Source organism: Gracilinanus agilis, chromosome 6, assembly GCF_016433145.1.
Source record: "Gracilinanus agilis isolate LMUSP501 chromosome 6, AgileGrace, whole genome shotgun sequence".
Classification (NCBI taxonomy): Eukaryota; Metazoa; Chordata; class Mammalia; order Didelphimorphia; family Didelphidae; genus Gracilinanus; species Gracilinanus agilis.
This window is the reverse complement of record NC_058135.1, coordinates 257,015,688-257,032,704: the sequence shown is the minus strand read 5'-3', so window position 1 is coordinate 257,032,704 and position 17,017 is coordinate 257,015,688. Positions and strand designations below refer to the sequence as shown.

The 17,017-nt window shown below is 34.4% G+C and overlaps 1 protein-coding gene across 1 annotated transcript in view; it reads right to left on the bottom strand.

Annotated features, from left to right (window-relative positions):
- Positions 1 to 17,017, bottom strand: part of HIPK3 (homeodomain interacting protein kinase 3) — a 93,039-nt gene that overhangs the window by 51,815 nt on the left and 24,207 nt on the right. Inside the window, exon 2 of the mRNA XM_044681436.1 lies at positions 8,284 to 9,361. Within this exon, the coding sequence (XP_044537371.1) occupies positions 8,284 to 9,359 (1,076 nt within the window). The 5' untranslated portion in view covers positions 9,360 to 9,361. The remainder of the gene's footprint in view (positions 1 to 8,283; positions 9,362 to 17,017) is intronic.

Sequence of the window (17,017 nt, the reverse complement as noted above, 5' to 3'; positions counted from 1 at the left end):
AAACTATAGGGGAAAATCCTAGTCTGCCTATATCCTCTTTTTAAAATGTATTTTGATCTTTCTATTGCCTAAGTGAAAGGTCTTTGAAATAGTATAGGATTGAGGATGCCCACATATGATTACTTTGTAAAATACAGTAGTATATTTATAGTCAAAAGAAAAAATGCAGTTCTGTTTTCAGTTTATTAATTCTTAACATTCCATTCTTTTTCATCCCAAAAGTTGAGTACATATTACACTCTCTCTCTTAAGTAATACAATCTTGTTATACCAGCTGATACCTAAATTATTTATTGGCCACTGAATTGGCCCTATTCCAAACTAAGTCTCACTCCAACTAATAGCATCCTAAGAACTGAATTCCATTTCAATTAAAATGCTGAAGAGTCAAAGGCACAGAAGTGCTGGAACTCCCTCTGTAGTATAAACATGAAATTTTACTAACATACCAGAATTTCATACTTTAGCATAGACAAATGGTATTTTTTAAAAGGGCAAACAAAAGAATAAAAATTAATATGGTTTTAAATATTCACAAAAACAATGTATATAAACATAAATCAATAAAAAAAATCTGAGGTTTCCCCTTCCCCCAAATGAATAGTTGTCTAATCAGCATAAGTAATCTTAGACATAATCTGAAGCTGACTGAAAAAGTCTTGCATATGTAGCATATTTTATAGGTAAAGACTATATATAATTACCACAAAAATATCACTATGCTAGTAAGCCTTTAAAAGTATTTTTCACTCCATCATTACTTGGCACTTAGATATTATGTGGTTTTATGCTCTAACATCACTCATTCAAGGAAAATGAGTGAAAATTATTATCTGTATTTAACCAATGAGTAAACCTAGTAATGGGGAGGTGAAGGAACTTGTTCAAAGTGAGTGAGTCAGTGCCAGAATTATATTTGAATTTAAGGTTCCTTATTTTTAGTACTACTCTTGAATTCAGTTGGGTCATATTAACTTTTCTATAATGTTACTAAAAAAGAAGGCTCTTTGTTCCCCCCCCCAAAAAAATACCTATGAAGCAAAAATAAAAGATATGAAATATTTTAAATGTTCTCTAAATCAACCACATTGCTTTATCTTTATATAAAATTGAGGGAAGAGAGGAGGGAGAAGGTTATGAAGAGGCAAGATATAAAAAAGAGTCACTGCAAAGGGTGTTAAATGGTAAGAAGAAAAATATGAACTGTTTGAACTGAAAAGAGTAACTATATTGTGAAAAGCATCTGAACTGAAGTGTATTCAAATCATAGAATTTTATGCTGGAAGGGGTTTTAAGGTTTATCTAATCCAATCCTGCTATAATGTTATTCCCAGTAGAATAGAATTTAGATTATGATAAATTATCCTTTGGATTCTACCAGAAGAGATTTAATTATTGAAGTATTAAAACAATCCCATTCTGAGGTAGTTTTATCTATATTAAAGGCCCACAGTATCTATCCACAAACCAGTGTTATAGCCCAATTACCATATACTAAATGACATGATTTTAACATTTTGATGGTATGTCTGTCGTGGCATAATTAACTAAATTAATAGCCATCCTTGATCAATATATTGAAATTTATGTCAGAAAATCTGGACTATATACAATGCTTTATATGCAATTACTATTTTCTATGAGTATAGACAAGTATCTAACACAATATTTAGTTTTCAAGTTAATGGTTCGCTATTTCATGATTCTCCCAAGGAGCTCTTAATATATTGGAAAAAACTTCTTAAATATCAACAATTATCCTTGACAATGAATGAAAGCAAAACTTAATATTTTGCTGAATTTAATAAATACTATTTTAATATCCTAACTGCCTCAAATAAGTACAATGGCCAAATAAATAGATGCATCTGTATCAATATAAGCAAGATATACTAATTTGCTGATTGATGGGCATTAGCTGGTTGATCTATTTACCTATGACTTAACATACTGGTTCAATTCTAAAAGTTAATTGAGTCCTATTCCCTCAAACATGATTTAACAATTCTCAAATTATTAGGTCAATGTGAGATTTCAGTTTATAAAACTCTTCAATTTCTCTCTGATAGGCAGTATCAAGAGAATTAAAGAGAAATGTTCATGGAGTAGGATATACAAAGAAGTAATATGAAAAAGAAAAAAGAGTGTAAAAATGCTTTTACTATTATAATATCTATTTTTCTAATGATGATTAGTGCTTTTATTAGCTAATTGTTTTTTAACATCAATATCTAGAAATGAAACCAATTTTTAAATCAATCTTTAAAAATATGACTAAAGAAAAAGTTGTTGCCTCTAATTTAAAGATTTCAACTTGTATTAGAGAAAAACAAAAATACATCTCAAGATGATCTAAAACTATTTACAGAAGTCAGGAAGCTTTTTTTTAATAAAAGCAATTGTTAATATGCTTCTGGTCTCCAATAAAAGAGTCACTATATAGTAAAATGTTTGAAGGATGTTTAAAGCAAACAGACTCAACAACTCCAGGAAACTGGTCATGGTAGCTAATAAAAAAAAAAAAAACACTGAAAAATATCAAAAGGGATGGTCATGAAAGCTTAGGAGAACTAAAGGAACAAATAATGATTAAGTCCAGAGGCCTCCACCATTAAATTAAAACTGCTGAATTTTACACTTTTGTTATAAAGCAACTACCCTCCAATAGAGAATGCCTACAAGATACTACCAAAGGATACAATAAGTTTAGACTTTTCATTAATATTCTTTAAGAATCATTATTGGAATTTTGGCATGCAGTGAGGACAATATTTCCCACCTCTTCCCCCACTTTACCACATTTATAGTTTCCCATTCTTTTAATTTAAGGGACAAAAGCCAATATCAACTTTTAGAAATAGTTAAAAAGTGTAATACTAACAATCAATCTAAATAGCACTTGGATAGCTAAAGTAATTACTGCGGAAGAAGAGAAATATATTGAGGAGAATGCAAAGTTAAGGCAATTACATAATTAAAATGAACACATTTTATTTTGTGTTGTCTTATAAATGCTATAATGTGAATTAACCATAGTAAAAAAAAAAACATTCTAAAGCAGTGATGGGCAAACTATGGCCCATGGGCCAGATTGGGGGGGGCGCCTAAAATGTTCTATCCAGCTGCAGGACATTATTCCTAATCTGACGAATACAATGAGTAGGATACAAACCTCAAAAGAGTTGCCTTAGAAACAGACTGACAGATTGAGCATTTCCTTTCCTTTGGCCCCCTCTTTAAAAAGTTTGCCCATCACTGTTCTAAAGCAGAGGTTTAACTTTTTTCATTATATTATTTTCTTTTCAAAGATTAACACTTCAGATACTTAACATTGAAGGTAGTATTTTGATAAATAGTACTAAGATAATATTTTCAGCATGAAATATTACTTGGTTAAGAATTTAAAAGGCAAGCTTTTCTTTCTTTCTCATCTGTATAACTATGTGCCAAATTAAATTTTTATCTCTTTTCAAATTTTGTCCCTTGTACCTAAAACAGGTTATTATATTTTATGTATAGATAACACATTATATATACAAAATAATTTTAATATACAAAAAATATGCAGAATGAATATATGAGTACATACCATCATAAGCAAAAAAAAATTTTCTGGGAAGAATCAGCAAATTGACTAATGAATTAAGAGTCTGTATTACAGTGGGAAAAGGTCACTTAATCAGATAAAATAATTTACTTGAAAAACCATGAATAAATTTTGATTTGCAAACCTATAGTAGCAGCAGTTCTCTGAGCCTGCAGTCACAAAACATGACTCATTTCCAACTTGTAGAGGGAAGATGGAAAAGAGGTAGAGAAGATTCTAAACCTAGGAATCTGGGATGTGGGCATGGCCTCCAGAGTACCCTGGAGGAGTCAATTTAACCCTATGAGATTTAGGAGTCTCAACTGTCAGATTATCAGACTTGCCTTTCTCATGAAAAACAATATGAGGAACAAATGAAAAAAAAAAAAAACTCCAACACTACCTACTTCTATGATTTCCTTAGCATAGGCTCAAGACAATGTGGCAGCTCCCTCCATTAACAGACAACCTCTTTCATGTCTTGGCAAGAAATGTTCCAGTCAAATGACCTGCCCACAGGAAACAGAGCTACTAAATTTCAGTTTGAATTTTAGCCAGGGTTTTCCTAATTCTAAATCTATTATTTGATCCACTACATGTCATGCTCCTTCTATCGAAGAAGAAAACGTAAATGAAAATGCTTTGGAAAATATAAAGTTGACCATGTAAAACATTATAAAATGTTTACTGTATTATAATATCTACTAATAAAAATGATTTTACAACTATATTTGATATCTATTTTTATTTTGTCCCAAACTAAAAGTTGTGTATTGGTTGTACAACAATAATCTGCTTCTTTTTATAAAAACTTATGTATAAATAGCTAGCATTTATTCAATGATTTGGGAAAGCACCTTACAAATGCTATATCATTTTATCTTCTTAACCATGCTGGACAGTCAGTGCTATTATTTAATCCCCATTTTACAGATGAGCAAAGTCAGGCAGACAGAAATTAAGTGATTTGCCTAGTTACACAGCTAATGTGGAGGCAGAATCTGAACTTGGGTTTTCTTGATGAAGGATCCACCTCTCTATACTACCTAGAAATCTTAAAAAAATTTAAAATAGCATGAGAAAAATTGTTGGGAAAACAAATTAAGCTTTATGTGATAAAGCAGAGAAAATAAGTCTTGATGTATAAATTGAAGTTAAAGTTAACTCAAAAGTTGCTTTAAAAAAAACAACAGAAGTTCTAAGTGAAAATCAAGAATAAAAAAACAAACCAAAAAATGGTGTGTGTGTGTGTTATTTCTGTGTCCTCACTTTCAAATGAAAAAAGGCAAATAGGAATTAGGTCTTGAAGTGACCCAGAATATTAGTGCCAAAGTTTACTATTTTAGAAAAGAAGTTTGTGACCTGAATCCAGTCACTCACTCTGCTTCATAAACATGGTACTTACTTGCTACAACTTTTTATGCATGCAAAAGCCCTACATGTTCCTGAGAGTAGCCACATTCATAAGTACAGCAGCTGACTTTAGAACATGCTGACCTTGAGCAAATCAACACCCTTAGTAGCATGCACTTCTGGCTTCTTTCACTGTAACAGTGAGACAGCCTCGCCATCTATAGTAGTCAGCAGTCTCTGGCCACCACCCTCTGCCTATTTTAAGATATTCCCGCACTACATTTCTGTGATGCACAGTTCAAAGTGATAGAATAACATCTGAGACTATTCCCAAGTGCAAGTTGTTTACATAGGGATTGTGAGCATTTGTGCTCATACTGCGCTTCTCTCCCTTCCAGGTTTACTTGTTAAGGTTAGTCTCTGAAGCTTAACTGCCATTTCCTGTTGACATTATGTTTTAAGATCAAGGTGTAATACACAATCAAAGGAATTAGGTTTTCATGTACACCATATGTGAACTCACATAATACACAGAGAGAGGGTTAGCAAGGGCTAGCAAGGTTAAAGTTCTAAACATAAAATATCAACTACTAATAAAATACGCTCCTGGCCAGATGATGTTTTTCATATAACAATTTCTAGAAATCATGAGTTAAGGATATAAAATATTACTTATTTCCCCTCATACTCTCCTTAACTGCAAATGATGCCTTGAAAGTATAGGTCTGATTGTACTGGGAAAAGACACATTTCCAATGACAAATATACCTTCTTATTGAGGAAAGATTTTGTTCCTTAAAAAGATAAAGCAATTATAAAGATCAAGAGAACTGTGATTTTGTACATGAACACACTATTTTACATTGAAATTATTTAAATTTTAGAATATACAACTTAAATTTTAAAAAGTTTAACAAATTACTCTGTTTTTCCATGAATAAAATAGAAAATCTAGTCAGTCTATCCAAGGAAGCTTAAACTACCAGTGTTATACTAATAATATACCATGGAAATATATTTAATAGTTTAGACCTTTTTAAAATATTTCATATTTTGTCCACCCAATAAATATTAGATAGCAAAATTTATTGAGAGCCCATTTCTTCTTAAAACCAGGAATACATTTCTAAGTTTAAAAAAAAAATCCAGATATTTGAAGGCCCTTAAATCTGAGCTACTGAAGAATTCAAGACCCAAATATAGGAGTCATATAAAACAACAGGAAATTGAGTTACATGCAGTTGGGAGAATCCAGAAAAATCTCAGGATAAAAGCTATAAAAGAAAAATTATCAAATCTATGTTGAGACATTTGAGATATATGTATCTACATTCCCCCCCTTTACCCAAAAAACTAAAAAATTTGAGTCTCATGACTAATAAATATTTAGAATAAATTTATGTTTCTTTCGATTAATTTCACTGACTTGAGTATCACTACTCCTGAGCAAAACAAAATGTATTCTCTTTTACACAGATAATTTTACTTCCAAATGCTCATAGCATGTATTATGAATTTATTTTTCAGTAAAAGTTATTAACTTTTTTTAACCCTTACTTTCTTTAGTAAAAATTATGACAGAAGGGTTAAAAATGGCTTGCCCAAAGTCACATAGCTACAAAGTTTCCAAGGCCAAATTTGAACCCAAGACCTCCCATTTCCAAGCCTGCTGCTCTATCTATTGTCCACCTAGCTGCCCCTCTAATAGTTATTAACTTCTACTGAACTGTTGACAGCTTTGACCCTCTCTAAATCATCAAAATTATATCTGCACAAAATTGCTATCAAGGTAAAAGGACATGTATTATTAAGACAATTTAACTGGCTCTTTTGAAAATCAAACCAAGAACTTAAATTCCATGTTCTAATCATTGATAAAAATCATATCTACAAATCTACACATACAAAAAATGTATATATTAACAAAATCATATATACTATTAGTGGTAAACTGTGTATCATGTGGGTGGATACTCTGACAAGAGAAAAATACATAGTAAGGGATTATCAGTTTAAATTGAGAAATCAGCAAGAAGAGAACTTCTCTGTTCATATATTAAATCAATTTTTGGTAACGTCCTTAATCTTTCATAAAAATATCAAACATCTATTTATTGTTGGTATTAATCAATCAACAAAAATTTATTAGACACTATGCTAGATGCTAAGGAATAAAAAAAATGAAAACAAAAACAGTCTCTGTATTCTCTTGGTGGAGCCATCACATACATATATAAACATACACCAACTTCCTACAAAACAAAAAGAAGCACTAGTGGATGGTCGAGGGATCAGGAAAAGATCCCTAAGCCTGTGTTAGCAAACCTATGGCACGTGTGCCAGAGGGGGATGCTCCCCTCCAACTCCCCATGTGCTGCTGAGGACATTTCTCACATGACCTGCCCCTCTGTCCGGCAGCCCAATGGGAGTGCTTCCTCCCTCTCCTGTCTGGGGTAAGACGAGGAGTTCACATGCTATGTGAGGGTTGTAGTTTGGGCACTCTGTCTCTAAAAGGTTCACCATCACTGCCCTAAACAAAGTGGTGACTCAGGTGAGAATTTTTTTTTTTTTTTAACCCTTGTACTTCGGTGTATTGTCTCATAGGTGGAAGAGTGGTAAGGGTAGGCAATGGGGGTCAAGTGACTTGCCCAGGGTCACACAGCTGGGAAGTGGCTGAGGCCAGGTGAGAATTTTTTAAATGAAAAACAACACCAGAAACCTCTCAGTATAGAGCCCAAGTCATTAACTTATTTGTACCTCAGCTCTAAAATGAGAATGAGCATTCTTGTTCTTCATAGTTCACAGATGTTGAAAAGAAAAATATTCCATTCCTACTGAAGCACTACTGTCTAAAGTGAGCTATATTATTATAAAGTGTGACACCATTAACCAAAAGCTTAAATTCCAACTATTCGTTTTTTGTTTTTTTTTAATTTTTTTTTTAAACCCTTGTACTTCGGTGTATTGTCTCACAGGTGGAAGATTGGTAAGGGTGGGTAATGGGGGTCAAGTGACTTGCCCAGGGTCACACAGCTGGGAAGTGGCTGAGGCCAGGTTTGAACCTAGGACCTCCTGTCTCTAGACCTGACTGTCACTCCACTGAGCTACCCAGCTGCCCCCCCCCCAACTATTCGTTTTTAAAAAGCAGTCTTTGTGCAAGAAGGACTCCAGAGGGTAGAGGGTGTGTTTTGTGCTTTAAGGATATTAAGAAATCATCAGACCTGTGTATCCATGTCTTGATTTCTTATACATGTCTTAGAAAGCCTTTTGCAGTCCTGGAAACATGCCTATTTCTTAAACACAAATTAGGCATTCCTTTGGAATTAAAAACAGTTCCCACCTACCTGTAGTACCGAGACTGTAAATATGTAGAACAAACAGTCTTTGATACGTGGCTAGCAGATCCAAAGTCTATTACTTTAACCCTGTATGGCTGCCGCACAGGATCTACCAACATAATATTCTCTGGTTTAAGGTCAGCATGAATTAAACCAAGACTTTTCAGTTTTTTCAGTGCAGTAGCTACTTGTTGAAGAATAGGTCGTATTACTTTAAGTGGCAGCGGACTGAATTTATTTTGCTTCAGAAAATCATATAAATTCTGTTCCAACATCTCAAAGACCAAGCAAGTATGGTTACGGTGTTGAAAGCATTCATAAGCTCTTACAAAATTAAATTCATCAGCATTTTCAGTACTGAGCCTCGATAATATGCTCACTTCTATTTGTCCTTGGCGTGCATAAGAAGGGTGATTCTTCAGAATTTTGATTGCCACAATCTCGCTTGTCCCTCTTTTCCAGCATTTGACTACCTGGCCAAAAGTTCCTCTCCCAAGAAAATCAAGGACTTCATATGTATTTTTTAGTGAACATAAAACTTCATGCTGTACTAACTGATAATCTCCTTCTCCACTGGTACAATTCTGCTTTGATGCCGCCGTAGTTGTAACAACCGTCACTGGATTTCCCATGTTTGTTTGCAACATTGCAGGCAGTATAGACAGTTCATCAACAATCTGCATCGCGCTACTTTGATTCTCTAGCTCTTTACTCTTACGCTTCAATCCCCATCGCTGGGTGCTTCCCCGGGTACCAGATGAAGGTGCTTCAACGTGAGGGGGCTGCGCCCGGGCACCTAAGACCTTGGTAGCACCTGCAGTGTTTTTAAAAGCAGCAGTATTTGTCTGCAACAAAATGTTATGTCCTCGTGATCTGTTCAATGGTATCTTTGTCTGAAAAGTACTCTCCTTAATTGAAGGATGAGAAATTCCAAAGTTTCTACCATTCAGATAGGTCTGGGGATAGGTTTTCTCATGGTATACACAACTGCTTGGCTCTACTTTGAGTTTTTTCACGCTACAAAAGGCACTTGACTGAGTTTGATAAACATATGGTGGATAAACCAAGACTTGTGAGGCCATACCTACAAAGAAAAAGGAGAAAAATAATAATTAATTTACAATCCACAGATAAGGCCAACTGATGTGAAAAATTGTAAGTTACTTAAAAATGCACAAAGCAGACACACTTCTGGTATATATATTTCTATATATTAAAATTTCAGGAGCTTAAGGTTTCATCTGCATTCACTGAACCTTGAAAAAAATGTCTTCAAAAGAGACGGAGTATATGTCCAAAACATTCATAGAGTATTTCTACATCTCTTCAAAATATTTACAAATTTTACTAAAATGAAGCTTTAACTTTGACCCAACCAGGTTAGAGAGGAAGAAGTGTTATAACCAGATCTATCATTTCAACAGTACAAGGAACTCCTAGTAAGAAACTTCCTCTCTCAGTGCAGACCTTACTAACAATCTTTGACTTATTTTCTTCACCTCCTTCCATTTATTTCCAGTAAAATTCTTTAAATATTTATAAAATATCTATAGGAAATGTGTATTTATACAGATAATATAGATTGTAGGCACAAAGTCTACTAATTAGAATATGATTTTAGAAAGTGACTGTGATTTAGTATTTTAACATGAGTATGAAGATTGGACCTAACACTCTTTATGAACATTAACATCCTATTATTCACCAACCTGGAATTCCCACCAGCTGCTGCTTAAAGAACAGGGTTTATCTTGTTAGTCCTATTACTGATAAGAACCTCACCTCAGAGATATGTTTTAGGTTTTCTAAGCTTTGGAATATCAAAAACACATGCAAGCTATTTAAAAAAAACACTTTCTAAATGGCAATTTTGTGCTAGATTCCAATTCTACCATGACAGGTGATAAAATAGAAAGATGAAAATCAGTAGTACAGAACCTGTCAACTAGTTTAGAATCTAAAACGGTGGTTCCCAAACTTTTTTGGCCTACCGCCCCCTTTCCAGAAAAAATATTACTTAGCACCCCCTGGAAATTAATTTTTTTAATTTTAAATTTTTTAAATTTTTTAAAATGTATTAAAATTTAAAATTTTAATAGCAATTAATAGGAAAGATAAATGCACCTGTGGCCATCACCACCCTCCTGGATCACTGCAGCACCCACCAGGGGGCGGTAGCACCCACTTTGGGAATCACTGATCTAAGAAGGAAAGGGAGAATATAGTTCCTGTGGACATAAGTACAAGATTAAGACAAATGAGAGGTCAAATCAAATAGCTCCAAGAAATATCTAGACCTAAAAATCACTTTCAACCGGAGAAGTCTAGGGGAAGAACTGACACCTGAGATGGGACCTGAACAGGACAACAGGCAAGAATATAGTGGAAGTACACTAGCAGCAAAGGGGATCATTTGAACCAATGCAAAGAGGCAAAAGATGTCAGGACCTGATGAAACAACCACTATAAATTCAATTCTAAGTATAATGAGTGCATAAATGATAGAATGAAAGAAGAATGAAAAGTATTTTAGAGACAGACTACATATTCTGGGCTAAAGAGAATTTTACCCCATCAATAACAAAATACCCAAATATTTTAAATTAGAACAGTCAAGCCCGCCACATTATGGAGATTGCTATGATTATAAGGAGGATGGATTGACAATGGGAGAGGCTAGAGACAAGAAGATGTTTAAGGAGACATTCACAATAATCTAGGTCAGGTCTTTTGCCTTTTTTTATATGTCCCAAATATAAAAATTTTGAACATACATCCTCAATGGGTTTTAAAAGGATAAATTACACCCTTATCACTCTTCCACCAAGGAGCCAATGCACAGAAGTTAAGGGTTTAAAAAAAAAAAAAAAGGAAAGATAAAATATATGATCCTAGGAGCATGTAGGTAGTACAGGAGGTAGAACATCAGGCCTGGAATCAGGAGGACCTGGGTTCAAATTCAGCCTCAAACACTTCCTGTGTGACCCTGGGTAATCCACTTATTCCTAATTGCCTAGCCTTTGCCCTTCTGCCTTACAGTTGTTACTAAGACAAAAGATAAAGGTTTTAAATTTTTTTTAAATATTTGATTCTACATTCAATAGGAAGCCAATAGAATTTATTCAATAGTGAAAAGGCATAATCAGATCTTCAGTTTAGAAAATCATTTTGGCTGCTCTGTGGAGGATGAATGGGAAAAGGGAAAGACTTGAAAACTAAGAGCTCAATCAATTGGGAGGCTATTACAATAGACCAGGCAGAATGTTAAGAACCTAAACTAGGGTAGTTAGCGATATAAAAAGAGTAGAACCTAAATTCAAGAGATACTGTACAGATAGAAATTATGAAGTATGGCAACTTGACTGAATACATAGGAAGAAAGTTAAGTATGACATTGAGGTTATAAATTTGGGCGACTGGAAGAACTGGCAGTAATAAGAATGTCTGAATGATGGATGGATTGGGGGGTGGGGGGGTGGATATCCAAATCCATTCATTCCTGAGTAACTCAGATGCGCCCCAAATGAAAATACACTGGTACCTACCTTCCAAACCCAGAGCCACCCTAGAAGATGATCTGGGAAGAAGATGGGGGGGGGGGGAGGCAGGCAGAATTTTTTACTTATACTATCTTCCACTGAGTTAAAAAAAAATCAGAAGCCATGGGATAAGGGGAAAGGAACAAGCATTTATGAAGTGCCTACTATATGCTGGGGCACTGGGCTAAATGCTTTACAAATCTCATTTGATCATTGCAATAACCTATTGAGTTGATACTATTATCCCCATTTTACAGTAAAGGAACCAAGGTAGACAGACAGCAGTTAAGTGACTTGCTCAGGGCCACATTACTAATAAATGTCCAAGATCACATTTGAACTCAAGTCTTCCTGATGTGAAGCCTAACTCATTCTGTGAGGCCACATACCTACAAAAGGGCTACCTTGGAGCTTACATAAAAAAGATAAGAGCTGGTAAAAAAGATTGGGGAGCAATAAGGATAGATGTGTTTGTGCTGGAGACAAATCCCATTACTAGCTATCTGCTGAGGTTTGGAATATAACCAGCCTTCCCATCTTCCATTTGTTTAATCACACACCCCCTGGGAATCAGGCCCCCTCAAATTATGTCATTAACTCCTCAGGGAGCTCCAGTCCCAATTTTGGAAACCACTCACTAGTCTAATAATATAGTTTCCTATATCTCAATAATGTTTTCTTGCTTAGTTTTACTATGGAGCTAAATAAAATGCTGTGATGAACTCTGGCCCTTTGAAAAATAAGAAATACTCTTCCTCCCTCCCCGCCCCCCACCAGTGTTATACACAAGAATCTTACTGACATCACAAGACCTGGAAGCAATCCCAACACTCTGAAGATGACAAAAAGTACAAATTCCACGGAAAAGCTTCCAAGTGCTATACTGTTAACCTATGCCAGCTTTCAGAAGAATAGCTAAGGATAAAGAGACTTAACTCTCCAGAACTAGCCACTAATGATGAATTCTTTGGGATAAATATGAAACAAAAAACAACAATAAAATAGCCCTATTTTACTTGTACTATGATGGAAGTCTAGCAAAAAATTAGGAAGTGACAAGTGCTTAGAAACAATTCAATTTTTATAGTCAATAAACATCAAAATGAGATGTTTCCCTAACAATATACGAGTAAACACACCGCTAGAAGAAATAAACCATATTATATTGAAATTTTTACTATAAGTGAAATCAGTAGACATTAAGTTGCAGCTAAACAGGATAGGATAGCTCGATTTTTACTTAGAGACGCAAATAAAGAAGTTGGAAGTTTTGTCATGCACCCAAAGGCAACAAGTATCATTTCATGGAACACTTGCTCAGATTTCTTTCAGGGAGATGAGCAAAGGAAAAAAGACTATTCAGCCTTGTAGATAACTGCAGTTTAAATAGCAAAATTCGTTACCAAGGAGAAATTTTACAAAGTACTTAACGATATTCTCCTAACAAAGTTAATAAATATACGAACACCTAGTAACTTCAAATTAAGGTTAAACATGGAGAAAAGAACAGTCAAAAAGACTCTTCATAACTATAAAACAAAAGAGGCCAAAGATTTGTTAAAGGAAGTTTCATGCTTATTAAAATATATGAAAAATCAAAATTTACTTAAATAATTTCTTATTACTGGATATTTATCAACATTGGGCTCAAGATTCCCAGGAAACTAAGATTAAAAATCACATTTTAGTGCCAACCTGTAACATTGAAGACTGAACCAGGTGTTCCCTCAAAAATCACAAATGGATTTATATTCATTTGGAAGTTCTTTCCCAACAAATCAAATCAAAATCCACCCATGCCTGCAGACGAATATGACTCTAGTTCTTGTGTTCCCATAAGTTCCATAAAAGGGTGAGAGGTAGGGTTCCATTCTTGGGGCTGGAAGCCTTCCTTAAATTCTCTTCTTGAATTCTACAGGTACTCACTCTAGTTGTCTACTTATCCTTCAGCCTAGCCATATAGCCAGATCATCTTTTCCCTTATCAATTTCCTAAATCTCCTACTCCTGTTCTTTTAAGTTTTTGATGTTCAAAAAGAAATTTCCTACACTAATATCATTACAGGTTTAAATCAAAACAGCCAACTATTTTACAATTATAATCTCCAACAAATAACATTTTTGTATAACATTTTACTAACATTTTCAGTATATATTACCAACAATGGAATCAATATGGTTAAAGGGAACAATTTTTGTAATTTTCATCTGTAATGTTGATTGCTTTTCAAAAAGATACTACAAAATTATGATTTCACCAGCAATGAATACCACTTGTTTCCCTACAAATTCAAATATATCTCATTTAATTGTTAAACTACCTCAATACTATTTGAATTTCTATTTCAAGTTATATTTTTCAATTATAAAGCATTTATTTCTCTCCCTTAAAATAAGTAGTCAATCAAAACAACAAATTCTCTCATTAGCTACATCTAAAAATATGTCCCATTCTGCATATTAGTTCCATCATTTTGGTGTTACAAGGTGGGCAGCATTTTTCATCACTTGTCCTCTAGGATCATGGTCAATCATAGCTCGTTGCTCTTATGTTTTCCAGAATTGTTCATTTTTAATATTGATTTTGTAGTACAAACTATTTTCCTGGTTCTGCTCACTTTACTCTGTAACAATTATTACAAGTTTTTTAAATTTCTCTGAAACCAAAGTTTCATTTATAACACAATATTATTCCATTACATTCTTATGCTAAAATTTGTTCAAATATTTGCCAATTGATGAACTCCTTCATCAGCTCTTAACATCATATAAAATGCTGCCACAAATATTTTGATTTCTACAGGACTCTGAGGTACAGTCCCAGTATTAGGACCAATCGAACAAAGATCACACACAGTTTAGTAATTTGGGAAGCACAGTTCCAAACTGATCTCCAGAAGGCATTGACCAATATACAGCTCCACTAATAGTGGGCATCAAAGCCTTTTTCATCACAGCACCTACCATATTTGCTTTCTTCCTTTTTAGTCAACTTTGTCAGTCTGACAGGAATGAGACAGAAAGTCAGACTGATTGTAATTTTCATTTTTCTAATTACCAGTAGTTTAGAACATTTTTTTCCCATATGGCTATGTATGGCTTACATTTCTTCCCTTGAGAATTGCCTATTTAACTGTCCTTTATCTGTTTATCAAATGGCGAATAGCTCTTAATGTTCCAGATTTTAATCACTTTAATCACAATCACTTAAAAATGGGACTTTTTCCAGAGAAATTTGTTGCCAAGATTTTTTTTTCCAGATTCCCTTCTAAAACTTAGCTATACTGGATTTATTTGAGCAAAAACTTTTTAGTTTTATATAATCAAAACTGTCCATTTAATTTTCTGTGATTCTCTATCCTTTGGTCTTGAACTCTTCTCTAATCATAGATGTGAAAGTATTCCTTTTTCATTATTTGTGATGTGACCTTTTATATCTAGGTCCTGTATCCATTTAGAGCCTATTCAAGTATAAGGTGTAAGTCTATGATCTACACTCATTTTCTGCCAGAACTGCTGTCCAGTTTTCCCATATTTTGTCGAATAATAATTCCTTACCCCAGAAGCTGAGGTCTTTGGGTATATTACATCCTAGATTATGAAGTTTGCATCTGTATGCTGTATACTTAATCTGTTCCACTGATTGGCCTATTTTTTCTTAATCCTTTACTTTCTGTCTTAGAATCATTACTTAGTATTGGTTCTAAGGAATAAGAGTGGTAAAGATTAGGCAACTGAGGTTAATTGACTTGCCTGGGGTCACACAGTTGGGAAATGTCTAAGGCCAAATGTGAAGCCAAGACCTCTCATTTCCAGGTCTGGCTCTCCATCCACTGAGCCACTTGGCTGATCCAAATGAACTGCTTTTTAACCCCTATCAACTGGTTCATAGTATATAGTTTAATGTTTGGTACTGCAACATTCCCTTCCTTCTCACTTTTTAAAAAATTAATTCCCTGGAGATTTATGAATTATTGCTCTTCTAGATGAAGTTTAGCATTTTTCAAACTCTAAAAAGTAATCCTTATATACTTTTATTGGCAAGGAAGTAAATAATAAAAGAATCATTGTCACTTTTATTCTACTAGCACAACCTATAGGTTATCAAAATATTTGTGGCACCATTTTATATGATGTTAAGATCTGATGGAGGAGTTCATCAAGTGGCAATAACCATAAAATTTTCCAATTAATTAGATCTATTTCTGAAAAGGTTTTTGTAGAGTTGTTATTCAGATAATCCCTATGTGTATTCTTGCTATTTTGTACATCTATTATGTTAAATTTTTGATTCATGTGGATTTATGTAGATTTATTTTATATCTTACAACTTTGCTGAAGTTGTTTCAATTTTTTTTAATCAATTCTCTAGGGTTCCCGAAGTACACCATCATATCAGAAAATGAGAATTTTGTTTCTGCTTTGCCTATACTTATTACCTTAATTTCTCTTTCTTTTTTGTCAAGATTACAGATAACATTTCTGGGAGGGAAAGAAGGAAACAAACTTTTATTAGTGATTACTAGTGTAAGATTGGAATTTGGAGATTATATCAAGTCAGTGACACTCATAGAAGGTAAGGTAGGAATTTGGATAGCAAATGCACTATACCCACACTGGGCCCCTTCCTGGAAGGAGTTGCAGCCCCTCACCCAAACTAGAGATACCCTGTTAAGCAAACATTTCCAAGAGTCTATATAACCCCTGTAATCCTCCCCTCAAGCACAGTTCTATTTGGGAGCCGTCCTAGTGTGCATGCTAGTAATAAAGTGTCTTCTGTAACTTGCATTGTCTCTAGATCTCCATTCTTGGGTCATGATTTGGAACCCTAACACTAGGTGCTAAATCCTGGAAATACAAATAAAAAAAAAAATACACTACATTGTTTGCCCTCAAGAAGGGAAGAGGAGGAGAAAGAGATGAAGGAATCCACGTGATTGTTGAGGGGATATCCCCCAGTATGGTTCTGAAGCTCAAAGTCAGGAGCAAGACAGGAATGAAGGCTAGCCAGCCTGGATCCACTAAAAAATAGGAGCCCCAGGAGGAACTCACTAGTGTGAGAAGGAGGTGGGCCTTATGGAAAATTATTCCTGGGATAATAAGGCTGTAAGGATAGTTGGATGCATTAGGGTGAGGAGGCCTCAGGCACAAAGGAAGTTCCAAGCAGATAAAGCAGCAGAGGCACGCATGTCTGGGGTTAAG